Source organism: Sinohyriopsis cumingii, chromosome 7, assembly GCF_028554795.1.
Source record: "Sinohyriopsis cumingii isolate HCF-2022 chromosome 7, ASM2855479v2, whole genome shotgun sequence".
In the NCBI taxonomy this organism is placed as follows: domain Eukaryota; kingdom Metazoa; phylum Mollusca; class Bivalvia; order Unionida; family Unionidae; genus Sinohyriopsis; species Sinohyriopsis cumingii.
This window is the reverse complement of record NC_142967.1, coordinates 57301740-57315614: the sequence shown is the minus strand read 5'-3', so window position 1 is coordinate 57315614 and position 13875 is coordinate 57301740. Positions and strand designations below refer to the sequence as shown.

Genomic DNA, 13875 nt, shown 5'->3' with positions numbered 1-13875 from the left:
GTATTTGGCACACTTTATCATTTGCCATGTATTTGGCACAGTTGTCATTTGCCACGTATTTGGCACACTTGTCATTTGCCATGTATTTGGCACATTTGTCATTTGCCATGTATTTGGCACATTTTTCATTTGCCATGTATTTGGCACACTTATCATTTTCCATGCATTTGGCACACTTATCATTAGCCATGTATTTGGCACATTTGTCATTTGCCATGTATTTGGCACATTTGTCATTTGCCATTTATTTGGCACATTTGTCATTTGCCTTTGGCACACTTATCATTTGCCATGTATTTGGCACATTTGTCATTTGCCATGTACATGTATTTGGCACATTTGTCATTTGCCATGTATTTGGCACATTTGTCATGTATTTGGCACATTTGTCATTTGCCACACATTTGTCATTTGCCATGTATTTGGCACATTTGTCATTTGCCATGTATTTGGTTCTTGTTACGCACTAAACAGCTGAAGGATCTATTAATCACAACTTTTTATTCACAAATAAACTATTCCAGGAAGATGTTATCTGAAAAATTTTATTAACTGTAAAAAAATACATTTTAATTATTTAATTCTGATTAATGAAAATCATAACCGAATGCTTTTCTGACCATTCTTTAATTATTTTGATTAACTGTCACAACATTATCACCAAATGAGTGTCCAGCTTAATCTGTTACTGCCAATCAAATTCTCAGTTGAAATTTTCAGATCTTGAATTGAAATGTCATTCAAATATAAGTAAACAACAGAAATCTTTCCTGGATGTGTTTGCATAATTTTCCACTCAATATTCAATATCCAGTTGTTTTGAACAAAGAGAAACAATGTACAAGTACTTAAAGATACAATGCATACAATTTTTTAGTTTCTTCAGCATTCACTCGTTTGGTCTGACATGTGAGTTGTTCTATTACTGCCTATACCCACTCACAAGTCAAATCAAACTGCAAAGACCCATTTCTTTTAACATTTTACACCAAGTCTCTAACTTTGATTGACTTTTGCTTGCATCAGTGATCTTTTATGACTCTTTGTGGATGATTTAATAATTAAAAAGCAGATTTTCTTCAATTCATAACAAGTAAAAAATATTAAAGGTTCAATGGGCTAGTGCTGGTAATTTATGAAAGGGCCCACAACTACAAAAAAAACAGTCCCTGACCTCAAACCACTGCAATTTTCAGACCCTGAACATAAATACACAGATCGCTTATTAATTGATATTATTATTTATAAAAATGATTTTCTTATTGGTTTTGTTTTCAATAGATGGATCGTGATAATACTATCAATTCATTAGTTTCATTGTGGAATTTGTATGGTCTTGTGAAAAATTACATTTTCTCTGCAGCTTAAATTTATGTATCTTTGAAGTGGTTCTGTTGTTTCCACATTGGGATAATTTTTGTTTTTAGCGTCTTTAAATTTGTAGATCACTGCAACCACAAGATCCAAAAAATCAGTATCACACAAAAGGTTGTGAATTCACAGTAATTATCTCAGTGATAAATTGAAATTTAATGTACACAGTAACTGTCTTGTTTAAATTGCCTCCCCTTTACATCACAGTCTTCCTAATTGTTTTGGTTATCTGGTGACCCCCCCCCCCCCAAACCCTGCAAAGCTATTAGATCAATCAAAATCCAGTCTTGTGTTTAATGGTGGTGAAGGACTCTTAAAGCTGGTGGGGTGGGGTCAGCACAGAGTTGAATTTTGATTGGAATGTATTACAGAAATCATAATCAATTAAATGGTCACTTCACTCTAAGCAACTTATGTTCAACCAAATAATTAATTGGTACTATAGTGTATTTGTGTTTCACTATAGTTTGATTCTACATGCAGCAATGTTAGTCTCACTGGTCATTGGGCAAAAATTATTTGGCAGTTATAAAATATTTAAAACATATCTGAAAACTGACATTGTAATGCTTGGTAGTTGTGTATATATCTTTGCTGAACTAGTATAAGCCTACTAACTTTGTCTGAAACTGACTAGAACACATTTGGCTACCTGAATTGTTTAAATATGTCCAATAAAAATTTATTTTACCATCTATACACACTTATAAATTGGATCAAACTGCAAAGAGCACAGACCCAGATCTGCCACCACATAATGCAGCAGCGAATCTGGGTCTATGCAGTTTGTTAGGAGTAATCAGTAGAATAATTTGGACCTGATCACATTATGCATTATGCAATGGTAGATCAGGGTCTGTGTTGTTGTTGTAGGGTTTAACGCCGTTTTTCAGCACACGATAGGCTAAACATGGCGGCCAGTATTAATGGTGGAGGAAGAACCCGGAAAAAAACCAGAAAGAACCACCGACCCACGAGAAGCTACTGGCAAGCTTTCTCACATACCCACATTGACCGAATCTGAGACTCGAACCCACGCAGACAGAGGTGAGATGGCAGTGATCCGTAATGGCAGGGTCTGTGTAATTGGACCTAACCAATAAGCAAGTAAAAATGAGACTTATAATGGTGGTGTGTCATGTAAACATCAGTTTTATCTGTCACGTGTCTGAAACTTCAAACTGCTTGCACTTGAATGGGTCTAGAAAATTTGTTTGAGAAATATTAGGTGAGAGCGATATTCATGACTGACATACATGATGACACATTTTGTTTGCTTTTGGCATTCCAAGTATAAAAAAATCACTTTTATTATTTAATTTTTTTACAAATTATGTTCCCCTACCAATACAAATACATTATTTTCCTGTCTGATTGATGTTGCATATTGCTGAAAGCAACGACTACCCGTCTCGATTTGTAGACTAAAAGTCAAAACAAGTTTGTCACTGTGACCCATACCTATAAAATTCAATGAAACCATTGCCTCATTTCTTTTGGCGAGTTTGACAGTAGCAAATGTAATTGGTGAAAAGGTGTTTTTTCAGGTGGAATAATTTTTATCTTAAAGATTTTGCTGAGTAATTTTTAGGCAAATGTAGATCTGTCAGCTTCTCATTTGAATTAAACCATGTATCCTGGCAATCTTATCCTGAAGCTGTAGCAATATATGCTTTGTCATTGTTCTGGACAGAATTCTCACCCTAGATTTTTCTTTCTTTCAGGGTCTTACCCAAAGCTGTTAAAGATTAGATAACATAGGCAATCATATTTGTACCTCTTTTGCCCACTGAGGTTTGGTTTCCAATGTTTTCACACAAACATGCCAGATTCCAGTCTTTCTCTAAAATAATGCAAAGAAATTTGCTCAATCTTCTTCACAGTCAATAAAGTCATCCACCATCTACTGCTTCAGCAAATGTCTCTGACAAGACTATTGTATTGCTTGACCAAATACCTCTGATAGGCTGTATTGTATTACTTCACCAAATACCTCTGACAGGCTGTATTTTATTGCTTCACCAAATGTCTCTGACAGGCTGTTTTGTATTGTTTCACCAAATGACTGATAGGCTGTATTGTATTGCTTCACCAAATACCTGACAGACTGTATTTGTACTGCTTCACCAAATGTCTCTGACAGACTGTATTGTATTGCTTCACCAAATGTCTATGACTGACTGTATTGCATCAGGAATGAATTCAAAAGTCGTGGACTTCCAGAATCAGTTGCAAGCTTTGTCTCCATATCCATGTCATGGAAACAGTGAACTAACAAACAGTGCAACTTGGCATGGAACATGTGGGTTTTGTAGTAAAATAAATGGAAATCTAATCCATTAAAACATCTGTAAACTAGGTCATTTCATACTTTTGTTCATTTCATAGACAAAGGTTTGACCTCAAAACCCATGCACTACTTTGCCCTGGATGTTTAAAAGGATTAAAAAAATTTAAATCAAACTGTAAACCAGGTTATTTTATACCTCTGTTCATTTCACTGACAAAGATCTGACATCCAAAACGCTTGGATGTTGAAAAGGAATAAATTTTGTAAGTGTTGACTTTCAAATCGATCTTCTTGATTGCTTTTACAAAAGCAATGAGATTTCAAAGTCTCACTTTGCTTACTTTGGATTACATCACTAATAATAATTACATCACTATTAATAATGATCTGGTTCTGTATTCAGGAAGCCCCACAACTTAAATATGCACTCAAAACTGCTTTTGTCATAAGTCCTCTGCATGTTAAATTGTACAAATTAAGCTATACATATTTAACAAACATCTGTATCAAAATGAATAATTACTCTGAAATTTCTGCTACTTAGTTGTAATGTATCAAAATTTGAGGAGTACCTGAGTGGTCCAAAAGACTCCGAGTTCAAGATACTGCATCTCACCTATGTCTGCATAAGTCTGACTCTTGAGCTCAGCTAATGTGGGTACATGAGAAAGCTTGCCAGTAACTTCTTGTGGGTCAGTGGTTCTTCCTGGGGTTTTCCCAGGTTCTTTCCCCCACCAATTATACTGGTCGCCATTTATAACCCATCCTGTGCTGAACAAATGGCATTAAACCCAATAACTACAACAACTAAAACATAAACAAAATTTTAATTTATATGAATTTGCACTCAAGTTGACGAGTTTCATAAACATAGGGCCAGGTCCCTTTTACTGTCTAAGCTCTTTGAAGACTTCAAAACCTTACCTGCTGATCCATAGATTATGAGTGTAATCCAACTGGCTAAAAAAGTGTGATCTGAACATATAAAGTGTAATCTATATATTACATGCCGTAATTACAATAAATTGCATTAAAAATGTACATTTATTTTTCCCACTAACTTAGGTCAACAACTTGTTAAAGGTCTCACAAATGGGCAAAATCCACTGTGGATTAGAACCAGAATACCAACACAAAACATATTCACAAATGATATATACAACACACACTTTAACTAGTTCGCTTTCACACAGTGATCGCAAACTCCTAAAATACTGCAATGAGAATGCCAGTGTAATTAATCAGAGTGCTGTATTATACCTTTCATATATTTTTTTAAGTTGTAAAGTAATACTGATTTATCTTTTTCTGATCTGTAATGTTTTAAAGTTTAAAAAGATCCCTCTTATCTAACATTTTTCATTCATTTAACATCCATGTGTCAAATTGATAAAGCCTGTTTTACTTAAAATCCTAAGCCACTTTTTAATGGGCAGACTGGTCTGCAAACCAATTCTCTTCAATATTGTAATGAATCTGCAGGACAAGTTTTAAAAATGCCTGTTGTCTTGGAAATTTGTCATACACTGCTACAAATAAAACATAATGATAATGTAAGAAAGGTATAAGTGTAGTCTTTACTCTATTTTTAGGCAGAAGCCTTCTTTTCTAAATTATTCTCAAATTTATATGATGTGAAAGGATGATAATAAAAACAACAAACACATCTTTTCATTGTTTTATTTCTTGTTTAATGCACCCAAAAAGCATAATCCATATACATAAGCTGTAATTAAGGGGAAAAATAGAGTAATGATTATGCCAAAAGAGTAAAAGTTGGCAGGTATGCAAAACCAGTCAAACCTCTGAAAATGGTTGAAATTCAGTCATGAAGACAAGTGCCTCTGCCCAGTAAATATTCTGGATGTCATCTTCTGGCAACTGGAAACTATTGCAAATCATGAGTAGTTAGAACATTAAAACATTGTTAAGTATCCATTTCAACTACCACACATTGGGTGAAAAGTGTTCTTGAGATGGCAGGTATCAGTACTTCAGCATTAAAAGCCATTCAGAATGAGGATCATCCACTCCATCAACATTATCTGCAGGTTTATCTCTGAAGTGGATCTTGGATACTGCAGATTTGTCGAAGGCTGATAATTCCTATCATTTCTACAACAGCAATTATGTACAGCCTGACTGCAGACTGCTCCAAGGTTGATACTTCCAATCATTTGTACAACAAGGATGATGTACAGCCTTACTGCAGACTGATCCAAGGCTGGTACTTCAAATCATTTTTATGATAAAGATAATGTACAGCCAGACTGCAGATTTGTCAAAGACTGATACTTCCCATCATTTCTACTACAGTGATGATGTACAGCCAAATTGCAGACTGGTACAAGGTTGATACTTCCCATCATTTCTACTACAGTGATGATGTACAGCCAGATTGCAGATTGGTCCAAGGTTGATATTTCCTATCATTTCTACTACAGTGATGATGTACAGCCAGATTGCAGATTGGTCCAAGGTTGATACTTCCCATCATTTCTACTACAGGGATGATGTACAGCCAAATTGCAGACTGGTACAAGGTTGATACTTCCCATCATTTCTATTATTGGGATGATGTACTGCCAGATTGCAGATTGGTACAAGGTTGATACTTCCTATCATTTCTACTATAGGGATGATGTACAGACAGATTGCAGATTGGTCCAAGGTTGATACTTCCCATCATTTCTACTACAGTGATGATGTACAGCCAAATTGCAGACTGGTACAAGGTTGATACTTCCGATCATTTCTATTATAGGGATGATGTACTGCCAGATTGCAGACTGGTACAAGGTTGATACTTCCTATCATTTCTACTATAGGGATGATGTACAGCCAGATTACAGATTGATCCAAGGTTGATATTTCCCATCATTTCTACTACAGGGATGATGTCATGACTGACATAATGCTACAATGTGCAGTGTTACATGTCTAGGCTCTTACAAAAAAGTAACAGAAAAGAGTGAAGACAACAAGCTTTGTAAAATTTAACAAATAATTTATTTACCTAGAATATCAAGTGAAAAATGAGAAGAAAAAAACTTATGGATTTACAAATCAAATCCAAATATAATCCAAGAATTAAAAAATAGAAGTCCAAGTAATAAAAAGTCCTGAATGAAACTGAGTTCGAATTTTGATGAAATCCCAAATGGAAGACAATGATGTCTGTTGTAATTTGCAAAGTGCTGCAGTGTCAATAGTCTCTTGTAGAATCACAGAAAATATTATTCCAGTTTTGAATTGTGTATAAATTTTGATAAATGTCCTTGTCCAAGAATTAATTTAGAGCACTAGTATTTCCAGGGAAAAGAATCACTTGAATTCAAAATAATCTGAAGAAAATAAAACAATTAGCCCAAACTGGACACAACATAAACAACTTGATGTCTCAAGTGATAAGGCACAACTGACTAATCTCTATAAAGACAACAGTTATAAGACTTAACTACAATGCAAAACAGATTCCCCGATGGAGGTCAAGAATTATCTTTCCAGAAGGAATGAAGTTTGTTACATGACTTTGACCCCAACGTCACATGGGAAAGTATATCATAAAATAAATTGTCTTAGCTTCATAATGATTCACCCCAAGTATGGATAAAATCTATCATGGGATTTATAAAATACATGCAAATGAAAATACTACAACCATAACACCAATTTTCTATTGCGATGATCCTGATCCAAAGGAAAAAGGTCAACGATTAGCTTTATAATGATGAATCCAAGTGTAATGAGAATCTATTAATGGATTAAGTAAACATATGCAAATGAAAAACTGTTACCAACACCTAAACAAACTGTTTATGTTGCCACTGACATAGGAAAAACAGCTGCTACATCTCATTTCCCACTAATATGGACTTGACAAGACTTCTTAATTGATTCTATACCTGTACACATACCATACACATTTTTGTTTTGATCATTACCTGTATGCCTGTGTACTTTTATATCTGCAGTGCACAAGTTTCTTCAATGGATCTGTAATAAAAAAGTACAACAAAAATGTTTCTTTAATGTTGACAGATAATAAGCTATTAGCTGTGCAAGATCCTGAAACAGTCAAAGCATGCAGTACAACTGGCTCATGTCTGAACAAATATCCAATTAATGAAATGAGCAATCTGTTTTGCAAATACGGATTCAATTTGGCCAATGAACAATAGATTGATGGAAACTGATGATATAAATAAATTAAATTTCCTGTCTATCCCCAGACTTCCAACTATCAAAGGATAGCACTTCATGCAATGGCCCATCAAAGGTTACATCACTATTATCAATATCTTATTTATTATCAGCGGCATACAGATTATTTTGAAAGAAGATATATCAAACAATTTGTATTTCAAAAGGATTCAAAAGCAACAAAGAAACCTACACCTGAACTATTCCAATAACAAAGAGAACTCTGATCCAATTCAACATAAATTAAAATGCCATCGATACAAAGAAACTGGTTTTTATCTGAGGCTGTGTGTACAGACTACAGTCAGATTCTAGTGTTTGTCGAAAACAGGCTGTAAATAGCATTTTAGACTTTAATTGCTCATAAATATTACTTATCTGTGATAATAAAGACAGTTTTGACCTAAAATATGTGTTTTTTAATCATTAATTTTCTATGTCATTTCCAAAAACATTGCATTCCAGACAGATCAAAATGGGACATTACTCGTCTGCATACAAAATTAAAAAAGTTTAGCTTTTCTTTATCATTTCAAGCACATAACACTATGGATGTTTATATACAAACTTTTGTATTCTGATTTCTAACCCATGAAAATTCTCTTGCTGGTTGGAAAAATAATTTAATTGTTATCACCCCAATGTGATGCATCTGTCTTCCTAGTTATACAATGATCAAGGACTTGCTCTGCCATAATACTTTCCATAAATTAAATAGTAAGATATGCATTGTGGAGTCATTTTATATTGTGTTGGAATATAGAATACTTAAATAATTGTATATGTACAACATCTGACAAATTTAAAACTTTATAGACAAACTGTCCATGTCCATCCGATTTCACTACTTATATGAATATAATTTTGGGTCCCATTTAACCGAAACCCCAAACATTTGCACACAACATTCAGTTTGCACATGGCACAATTGCTATCCTGTTGTCAGAAACCATCATGGAACTGATCAGAGGTTGTTTACAGTTGATCAGAATGATTGCTAAAGAGGTCTACAAATGTTATGTGACTGTTTCATGAACTGGTAAATTATATATGTGACAATATAAGTGAATTCTTCACTCAGGAAGCAAACAGACTTAACATAAATTGTTTATCTTTAATTAAAAATATGTGATGACTATTAAAATTAAAGAATTCAGTGAGGAAACAGCAGTATTTTCTCAAAATGGTCGTTTATGATTGAAATAAAAAATAAGATTTTCCAACCAGAAGAGTTTGTCCATGTTACGTTTGTTGTGCATAAACAGCTGAAACATTAATAAAAATAACTGAAATTCTATACCAATTTATCCTACTGACATGACAGAAAGTAGCTTTAACACTGACATTTGGTCTTTATGCAAATCAAAATTTTTATTTTTGACCAACCTGTGTGCAAATCACACTGATGGAATGGCAGTCACAAAACATGATTACTGTTGAGTGATTCTTGTAAATTGTTATTTTAAGAGGATAGCACTTCACGTGTACCTAATTAACCTGAAATACTTCATTTCCAACTAAGGATTGTGTACAATTTGATTACTTCTAATTAACATATGTGCATCTAGCATAACATTTATTAAACAAAATTGACATTCATAGTAACATGATTCTTGTCTTTTGTCTTGGAATTTTACAAAATATAACATTGTTTTGCTTAAAATCCGATTTTGAAAGAATTTACATTAAGAACTCAAGAGACTTTATATCAACAGCACCATCAGATCAACAATAAGGACCAAAACGTTTCCTTTGGCATCAAGTGCTTAGCTCAGAAGTCACCCTAAGCAATTTGGCATGCCACTGAGTATACACAAAAGCCAAGAGGTGCATAAAGAATCAATGTTACATATTGCAAATGAAAATAATGCAACAAAATATAGATCTAGGACTATATCAATATTTTAAAGTACATATTTTGTACTAATGCATTACAGACCCAACATGCTAAATAATTAATACACTGTATTTAAATAGTTTTTAGATTGCATCAGAATTACCATTGGCAGACAAATGTTTCAAGAATGTTGGTAAATTAGGGGACAATGAAGAAACTCAATATAAACTATCATAAATGGCAGAATTGTTCAATATTTTAATAAACTGCTGTTTATTGGTCACTAAATGTGAATATAAAATATGTTCCAAATACCAATTATCTAATTTTGTGTTCTTCTATTCGTTAATATATCCTCTGGAACTTTAAAATGGAAAAAAAAAAATCGAAATTAGTTTTCAAAATTTCAGATACTTTCCATCATTAAAAGGCTGTGGTGGTTCTTAGTGGGGCTCGCCTGGCAGTATGCACGCATAGAAAAATATATATTTTACGTTTTATTTGTATATGTCTGAAATAGATTTTAAAAAATTATAATTTGAATGGTGCCTAATTTGGGTAAATTTCAATGTGTACGTACGTCAATAGCAATAATTTGATATTGCACGTTCTTACGATTATATTACTCAAGAACGTCCTCGATTAACTGAATAAAAAGTTATGTTATATCATTCCAAACAAAAGAGTTAAGAATAAATGTGTCAGATGATTGAGCACTATTACGGCAGTTTATAATTGTTACCATCCGAAGTCCAACACAAATGGTGGTTTGTTTGTTTTTTGTTGATTGCATGATCAAGACGATCCTGCATAATGATTATCAAAACAGACCAGGTCTGCGATGTGAGCCATAATACCTAAAGGAAATCCCATTTTTGTTGTTATACCATTGCTTATTCCATGCCGAATAAAGCAACTTAGATATTTGTGGGCCATTTCTTAGTTTCATCCCGATCTGGTTATGTGACCTTCACCTGATATTACCGGCTTACTATTATTTACTTCAATGAACTGATCCGTTCATAACAGCTAACCGAAACTATTTCCTGATAAAATTAACACAGAAAATGAAATAAATAAAAAATAAACAGGAATTATTATTTTTATTATTAGTAGTAGTAGTAGTAGTAGTAGTATTGGGACAATATTTTTCTCAGGAATGATCCACAAATGTGAAATTGTAGTGTTAAGAAAAGTACCATGCAGAACATTAGATAGAGATAGTACATACTGAAATGTATTTCTTTAAAATCGTTTTCTTATCCACGAGTGTTCAGAACTATTCCTTTCATTCATTTTCTCTTTGTTTTCTTTCCACAACATAAAATCCTTTTGCTATTAACTAAACAAACTTCTCCAAATTCCTCCATAGACTGAACTGATTAATCAATTTAATTTAACTAGTGCATATATATATATATATATATATATATATATATATATATATATATATATATATATATATATATATATATATAATTTTGTATGAAGCAATCAAAGTAAAAGTCAAGAGCCTTATTTCAAATTTCTTTAGATAAAATTGAAAATAAACAATATGAATTATTTGAATTATCTGAATGAGAATAAAATAATATTATTGCATAACATGACATGATTTATAATGGGTGGTATTAGTAAATTACAGTATTAAGAGGTCACAGACACATACAAAGATTATGATAGAAATAATAAATTCTTACACAATCAATTTAAGCATGGTTCATGAAGCAGCTAATTGCAATCAAAAAGTTACAGAATGTGAAATGAAAGACAGTTTTACAACAGACAGATATTAAAAAATGTACATAACTTTCATACAAAAGATACTCCAGATTAATTTAAACAAATGGAACAAAATTTATTACTAATAATTCCAGTTTACAACTGATGGTATATTTGTATGATTTATATCTTCTTGTCAGATTCATTTATCCAAAAAAGAGAGAAAACAAAGAACCCATAGAGAGTAAAAACAATGTACCTAAAGAGAGAGAGAGAGAGATAGAGGACAAAGTTCCAAAAGAGGCATAAGACAAAGCACCTAAAGAGAGAGAAAACAATGTACCCAAGAAGAGAAAGAAAGGGAGAGGAGAGAAACATACCCAAAGTAACCATATAGGGAGATAGAGATAACAGAGAGTTCCCAAATAGAGAGAGAGAGAGAGTGGGCGGGGGGGAGCAAAGTACCCAAACAGAGAGAAAACAAAGTATTCAATAACAAAAACAAAGTACCCAAAGATAGAGAAAGCAAAGTACTCTGTTACAACTATATGGTCTTAAACTAAGTAACAGGAAAGAACAAAAACCAACATGTTTTGTCAAATTCAGCAAATAATTTACTTCCATCAGCTACAAAGTGAACATTTTAAAAGAATTTACAGTAATGTGAATTAAATCCCAAATAGTCCTAAAAGTTTTATCACAAGTCCAAATGGATAAAGTTCCAACTAAGTTCCAGTATTGAATGTGTTGGTGTTGATGTGCCTGTAGTCTCAAATGAAGTAATGTGTCAATGGCCTGAAGTATGATGATGTGCTAATAGCCTTTGATATATCAAAATATGATCCAAAAATGTTCTTGTCTGAATTCACTATGATTCCAAATTATTATTTCTGTCCAAGAATATTATTGATGAGCACTTTGTATTTCCAGTGAATAGTAATTTGCATAAATAACTACACCCAAATGAAAATCTGGACACAACAATAAGACTGATTCTACTTCAAGATGCTAAGGCAAGGATGAGTCATTTTTCAAGTAAACAACATTATATAAAAAGCTAAGACAAAAATAGAACCAGGATAAGGATCAAAGTTCAGTTCTTTAACATTCTAAATTGTTGACAATACAAGGTCTATTACTAAAATTATAACAAAAGAACATGTCACACATCCATCTTCACTAATCAAGGTTCTAATATGTTAACCCTATATACACCCTGGCAGATTGATCAGATATTTTAGTGTGTCAAGTCTGTGAAATTCACTGGATGCAGCAGGCAAGCCACAACATCTAATCCAAATAATCTTGTTCAAATTTGAACACTGATCCTACATGAGTGAGACAATGGGAGCATAAAACTGGAATGAACTCATAAATAAGCAATTTTCCAGTGCTAGTCTGTATTTGTACAAATACATCCTTTATCTAAAACAGACCTTTGATGGCTCCTGTCTGGTATGTGGTCATACTTTCGATGTTAAATTTACAAACTATCCTTTTGAAGTCAGCTGCCTCCACCATTTTCAGTTGATGCACAAAACACTGCTCTAAATTGCTGTTGGTTAGTTGTCATTACATACTAAGGGAGGCAACTATGAAACCAAATAGTTGTCGCTAGGATGAAGCATTGAAATACCTTTCCAATCTGCAAAGGTGTAGATAATATTAACATATCAGAATCTTGGCTATAGAAGATGGGCAAACATTAGGTACAACAGGTTTTTCCATTGAGAATTCCAATGTCCTAGACTCAGATTAAGATAAACATGTTTACTTACTTCATAATGATCATAATATTTAATCTGTTCTCACAGAGAAATATTAGTTATGTGCGATGTTGTTTATAAAATCAACGTTTCAAGTCAGGTACACAGTGAACTTGATTTTGGACAAGGTCAAGTAAAAAATACAAATGTATATAGTATATAATCATTAAGAAAAGTTGGCAAATAATACAAATTAGGAATAGATACGTACCCAAAGAGAGAGAGAGAGAGAGAAGATAAAGTACTCTAAGAGAGAGAAGACAAAGTAACCAATGAGAGAGGAGACAGAGTACCCAGATAGAAAGAAGACAAAGTAACCATGCTGTGAAATAATGCACCTCTTAGCACATACTCTTATACAATGTTATGATGATCACCATGTAATAACTCGTCACTTAAGTTGCATGATTTTTCTTCACTCTCATTTAAGAGATCAAATGAACTGGTTTTCCAACAATATAAGCCAAGGTATAAGTGGGTCCCTTTTATTGCTTTATTGCTTTTACTAGACTATCAGTACCCTGTAGGGCAAATAAAAATGAGCTTTTTACCACCATCCACCAGGTCCAGATTAAGGCTTTTGGGTGGCCTGGGTCACTTAACATAAGGGTATGGGGCACTTATAAATCTTCAAATACACTATTAAAGCAGGCATTAACTGTCCTTTATATGTGTATAATTAT

General features: G+C 33.2%; 1 protein-coding gene across 2 annotated transcripts in view; it reads right to left on the bottom strand.

Annotated features, from left to right (window-relative positions):
• The window catches only part of LOC149795320 (mitochondrial proton/calcium exchanger protein-like), a 70506-nt gene extending 59816 nt beyond the window's left edge, over positions 1–10690 (bottom strand). Inside the window, exons 1-2 of one of the 2 annotated variants that reach the window (XM_089965085.1) lie at positions 10562–10690; positions 7609–7660 (exon numbers count right to left, since the gene is read on the bottom strand). In XM_089965085.1, coding sequence (XP_089821211.1) covers positions 7609–7660; positions 10562–10640 — 131 coding nt within the window. In that variant the 5' untranslated portion in view covers positions 10641–10690. The remainder of the gene's footprint in view (positions 1–7608; positions 7661–10561) is intronic. The other variant, XM_089965086.1, reaches the window with a different exon arrangement.
• Positions 10691–13875: the final 3185 nt, after the last annotated feature.